Here is a 6,416-nt window from a genome sequence, read left to right as displayed (position 1 = left end):
TATTTCTCAGGCGTAATTCTCCACACCTTCGTTCAATAACTGAAACTTGATACAAAATCTTGCATGTAGATGTACATAAAATAATCGCGTATAACCGAAAACTTAAATTTCTCATAGTTAATACAAATGTAATACACTCGTATAATTAAATGTCGTTATAATAATGTACCATATTGTTCTCATGTAACACATTAACCGTTATAATATTCACGCGAGTGACGCAGAGATATTTAAACTATACCTGAATACTCGTATTCATACCTGATATTTCATCTTCATGGCTGTGACTGCGTTTATTTCTCTATATTGCCAGGAGAGTACAAAAAAGTTGAAATAAAACATATACACATCAGCTCCAACTTTTTATATGAAAAATTTTTATTAACATCCTGCGTTAAATGTATTTCGTCATGCGTTCATTATGCATAAAATACTTTTAGATATATTTACAATAGAGAAACTGCGAACACGCGTCGCATATGTCTTCTGTTTTACAAAACTTCTATGAAATATCTGTAAGTATTCCGTGCAAAATATTATTATTTGAAATAATACGCTATTCGCAGAGAGATAACAAATTGTAAGTTTATGCGCGCATACAAATTTTATCTAAATGATACATATAATACCATCTCATAAAAAAATAATATATTCTGCTTCTGTTGTGATCGTATTCGGAAAACATTTGACTCGTTGACAAATAAATATGCTTATATAACAAATATATATGTGTATATACGGAAAAATGTATGTCACACAATATATATTTCCTTATATATAATAAATAACATTTTATTAATGTTAAATATCTATATTATATATTCTATAAAAGGTTTTTAAATATTTTATTATCACTAAATTAATTCTCGATAATTCGAATCAATGAAATAAGGATGACAACAATTAGAGATCTTTTCAATTATGCACGGAATGTTATTCATTTTACATTATATGATATTATATTAAGTTTTCTCTTCGTGGGGCCTGTACTATATATATTCTATAATAGATATTGCCTCCCGAGGCGAATGGATCGTTATCGATTCACCTCGCGCACATTCTCTAAACTGGAACACTTGGTAAATGTATAGGAAATGATGTATGCATATGCCCCACATATGGGTAAATATATAGTGTGTCCATATAGTTCCTACGGGAATCCGTGAATCAACACGATCATTTAATAAATTAGATTAGACTTTACCTTAATTTGTAGTGCAACTACAAAGTATTAATTTCTTTTAACACATCTCAATGTGTACATTCTTGATGACACCAGCATAAACAGTAATAGTTAATTGTTACGAGTAAATTATAATAAATTAATAATTCGATCTGATCTAGAGGAACTACAGTGGATACACCGTATATGCAACGGCAAGTTGAAGAGAATTTCCTAATAATTTTACAGGTACCAATGTTAATAAATTTATAACACTGTGCTGATATGTTACCTGTTGTTACGAGTAAGAACAATTTTCCAAGCGGACATCGGTTTCGCTTGTAATATATTAATTTTTCTACGACCCCATCTAAGCCAAGAGAAACCTATGATTAAGCAGAGAATGCTCTCTATGTAGTAACCATCGAGTTGCATAATACAAACACCATTATTGGTATTCGCACAGAGCTGAAAATAGAATAAATAATTATATTAATAATCTCTTTATGTATAATAGAACTTTAAAAAAGATAGTTGCAACCAACCTCTCTCTCCGTAATTGTGCTACAGTCGTTTGCATAATCAGTACTGCATTGTCTAAATGTTAAGGGATCGACAAACCAAAGCGCAGCCGTGGCAGGCCAATTTCCACCAAGATTGCATAAAGTATTCAGTAATGTCATGTATGTTCCGCCAACTGCCGGATCGCTCACTTTCGCGAAAAAAGCCATCGATGCCACAAACATACTACTTGCAGAAATCTAAAGTATAATAAGAAACCTTATACAATCAATAATTCCAAATTGGATCGATTAAAGAAATGCATATTCTGTATAATGTTTACCTGATGTATAAAGTATAAGCCTATCAATACCACGAAATAATAAACTGGAACATATCCATTAATTACAATGAACGGTGTAACCCACACCAAAAACGCCGCTATTAAGCCAAAAGCCAACCTGTATCATATAAATTTATAACTGTCAGCCAATTAAAATATTTATGATTTATTGTCATCTATAAATTATATATAGAATGGACCTTAATATCTATATATTATATTAGAATGGACCTTAACGAAATGGGGTACGAGGATCACAAATGGAGGGATCTTGCTCAGGGACGGGAACAGTGGCGGGATTTGGTATTTGCGGCAATGAGCTTTCGAGTTCCTAATGCCTAATAATAATAATAATAAATTATATATTGATTACCTATAGGGCATAGCTTTCATATAAACATCCATAGGTCTGGGTCCAGCGGTATATTTCGAGATTATTAATGGTAAAATTATTTGTAACGGTATCATGGGTACGGCCATAAAAGCAAACTTCTCTTTGGGAAAACCGGCTTCTATAAGCTTCAAACTGGTTACAGCATCGCATGCAGAAAATCCGATCTGCAGAATGGAACAATCAAATAAACATAACGAAATTTATGCTACAAATTATAATTGTAAATTATAATATTTAACCTTTGCAGTTAAGAGAAATATAATTGTGGTCTTTATGGCTGGTAATTTAACTATGTCCCATAGCAGTTTGTATGCATGCTTAATATCAGTGTTTAGCTCTTCGCCCTTTGAAATTCTGCCTCTGTCTTCATGTTTGAATAACGCAATAAACGTTGTTGTAACAATAAATGTCCAACCCCAAAAATACAAAAATCCTAAAAATAAAATATGCTCGTTACAACTCAAATATACATTTTATATATGAAAATATTAATCTTTTCAATTGCTAAGCTCGTTTTACCGGGCAAAGTTAGTATGCCTTCATCAGAAGGGATCGACCTCAAGTAACTGTTGCAAAATTCAGCGGACTCCAGCGAAATAAATAAAACATAGCCAATAAAGTAGCCCGCTGTTTGGCCGACGCTGTTGCAGGTAGACGCATAGCCGACGTTGCACCTTAATGAATAAATTAAAATTAAACAAGCTTCAAGCTTAGAAATATTGCTGACGCATGTACACAAGGTTTAAATATTTCAGAAGTACCTTTTAAGCATTGTAAGTGCCCATCCATCTACTACAATATCTTGAGTCGCGGCGAGTACGTTTAAGGAGAAAAATAATGCAGTCAACATTTCAATATTGGGCTTTTCATGTTCCTTTCCCAACCAATGATCTACGTAATTTGACAAAAGGAGCATGAATAAACCCATCAAATATTGAGTAGGAATCAACCAAGTTTTTCTCCTTCCAAACTTTTGAGAAAAAATGGAGTCTACTATGGGCGCCCAAAAGAGTTTCAATGAAAACGGCCATTGTACAAAACTAAATTCTGCCTGTGTCAACAAGAAACATATAAAAGATACATTACTTTCCGTATAAATTTTCTATCATTAAATCAATCTAATTTACAAAATATATATATTCATCTTATTTGATCAAATAGGTTCCACAGTATTCAAAATCCAATCTTATATTCAATATCACTTTAAAGATGATATTCATAATCCATTCTTATTTTAAGACATCTTAAGTAATGTCTTAAGATGCTAATACAACTGGTTTATGACATCTTAAACTGTATCTAAGACAGTCTCCAATATAAAAATCAACTATGGCTGGTATTCATAATTGATACTTATATTTAAGACTATTTAAATGCAGACTTAAGATGTCATGAACAATCAGAGAGCAGTATATATTAAGATATTACTTAAGATTTGAAATAAAAGACACAGAACACCGCTGGTATTCGATTTTTATATTTAAAATCATCTTAAGTTTTAAGGTGTCATAAAGCAATCATACATTGGCCAGTATTTATAGTCGATTTTTATATTTAAGATTGTTTTAAATCTAGTCTTAAAATGTCATCAACCTGTCACAGGTTGATATTCATAATTGGTTCTTATTTCAAGAACATCTTAAGTAACGTCTTAATATACTAATACAGTTCTGTAATTAACATTTTAAGACTGTATTTAAAATAGACTTAAACATAAGAATCAACTATGAATACTGGTCACAATTAGCTATATTAGCTTCTTAAGATATTACAGTCTTGAAATAAGAACAGATTATGAATACTGACTTTAAATCAAATTTAAGACAATCTTAAATATATAAGATTAGACTATAAATACCATCCTAGGAACAGTCCACATATTATTACACGATAAATGTTCAACATGGCATTAGTAAAAAATTTTTAACAAATATCAAAGAAATTATCTAGGTACATCTTAACATCACTCAAGGTGCTTTTTAGCAAGAGATGTTACAGTGTAATCATTTCATCTTTGTTCAACATTACTAAACAATATAATAGGATATAATGATTTACTATGTTACTGTGTCTCTTTTCAAAAAGCATCTTAACAATATGTTTTATTTACAATTGACAGAATAATTGTGGAAAGAAGCTTTCACATACCTGTTGTCGATAGGAAACTGCTCTGTTCTGCAACAGCATGGGGATGGAACCACATAATCCCAATGGGATACCTTGCAGCAGGTACAAGAAGAATAAAATCGCAATATTCTTCTCGTCCCCTCGCAGATCAGAGGGTTCCTGACTGCTACTCAAGTCGACGCCACCATCCTCTACAGACCGATCCTCCTTGTCAGGTTTCCTCCTCATATTAACATCCATACGAGTGAGTCAGCAACGAATATTCACGCTCGTGTCACGTTCACGCACCGCTGAGTGATTTTCAAGGTTAATCACCAATTAGGTTGGAATCTCCGCTTGTCACCGCATATCGTGGACGAATGGACGCGCGCAACGTGGAATCGCATCGACGACGATCAAATTCTCGGAGAAACGACGGTGAACGAGCGAGTAACACTCACGCTGATCGACGTCGAGTCGTTGCTGACGATGCGATCATCGCGGATACATAACCTTTCGCTGCTGTTACAGTGGTTACAATTAAAAAGGAAACTAAATGCCGAAACGGCAGTTTGTAATGTGAAATTCAGTCTTTCACCTTTCTCTTTATATCGACATTGCGACGACGGAAATGTACAAGAAGCAAAGCGAGAACAACACGAGGATAGAAACTCCAAACACAGCGAACACTGTCGCGTTGCCACGTTGCCTCTTATTAGGACACGTCAGTTATACTTTGTTTTTTTCTGTGCAACGTCACGTGCGTGCTAGACGGCAAACGAAGTATTGAAGCGCCACCTCGCGTGAAACGATTCATGGAGGGAAGGTCAAATAAAGCTTTAGGGATGACTCCGATTAACTCAATTGACAATTAATTTAATCAAAATAAATATCTATTCCTACCAATATAGATTAACTCCTAGTTTAACTTACTTTTCATCTTTTCTTAGTTCTAATGTTCATTTCTACATATAGATTACCTTTAATCTCGGTTTCAATTTACTCTCTTCATTTTTTTTAATGATTTTTAGAAATAGAAAAAAATGAAAAGTAGGCAAAAAAAAAAAGTTAATCTGCATTGATAGAAACGGATAATCAGGATTTATAATCAGAATTTATAGATTATAGATTTAATTCTTATATTTAAGAATAAATTAATTCCTAAAGACTCCTTAATGATACAAAATGGTTAGTTATAACAGGAAACACTAATAGAAGTCAAGCACAGTAATTCTTGTGCAAACTAATATGATTAACAAAACATCTTTAATAATAATTAATCCGCTTACATGTTTCGGCTTACTTTTGAGTCATCCTCAGAGACAATATTGATGTTGTAATTACACAAAATTTTTTTATAAACTAATTTATTTCAGTGAGTCACCTCCACCTATTAACGGAAACTATAATATAAAAACGAACTGTAATAACCATCTAAAATATATTCAAATTATTACAAGGTAAATTTGTTGGGAGTAAAAACGATTTATTATAAAATAATAGAAGGTAGCTCACTAAAACAAAAATTTACTCTTGATCCGTATTGATTCGTATTAGCGAGCGTACATTATGATCAACATACAATGTCCGTCTTACACATCTGCGTTCCATTAAACTTTGTACATTTTAATTGGTTTTCATATTTATATGGACACACTTCAAATAAATATAATATAATAATTTACATATGATTTTTGAACTTTTTCCAAAAGATATGAAACACATTTGATTGTTCAATTGTATGTGAATAATGTCGAGTTCTATATCAAGACTCACCCGAGCTGTTATTATAAGGAATAATGGTTAATGTCTGAAGAGGGCTCAATCCGGTAGCTGAAACTTGTAACGTTTTATATTTGAATTTAAACTGAGTTTTTTATTATTTTTTTCAATTTTACTTTTCTTTATTT

At 32.2% G+C, this 6,416-nt stretch overlaps 1 protein-coding gene across 1 annotated transcript; it reads right to left on the bottom strand.

Moving 5' to 3' along the window:
* Positions 1–882: 882 nt before the first annotated feature.
* Positions 883–5,227, bottom strand: LOC108756083 (acetyl-coenzyme A transporter 1). Its single transcript, XM_018499642.1, has 8 exons — positions 4,549–5,227; positions 3,162–3,451; positions 2,920–3,074; positions 2,640–2,833; positions 2,380–2,564; positions 2,007–2,124; positions 1,708–1,923; positions 883–1,630 (listed from the first exon to the last, which is right to left on the bottom strand). Exons 1-8 carry the CDS (start codon positions 4,765–4,767, stop codon positions 1,451–1,453), a joined length of 1,557 nt encoding a protein of 518 aa, XP_018355144.1. The 5' UTR covers positions 4,768–5,227; the 3' UTR covers positions 883–1,450.
* Between the last annotated feature and the right edge of the window lie 1,189 nt (positions 5,228–6,416).

The sequence above is a fragment of the Trachymyrmex septentrionalis genome, unplaced genomic scaffold, assembly GCF_001594115.1.
Source record: "Trachymyrmex septentrionalis isolate Tsep2-gDNA-1 unplaced genomic scaffold, Tsep1.0 scaffold94, whole genome shotgun sequence".
Taxonomy (NCBI): domain Eukaryota; kingdom Metazoa; phylum Arthropoda; class Insecta; order Hymenoptera; family Formicidae; genus Trachymyrmex; species Trachymyrmex septentrionalis.
This window is presented reverse-complemented; position numbering and strand designations above follow the sequence as displayed.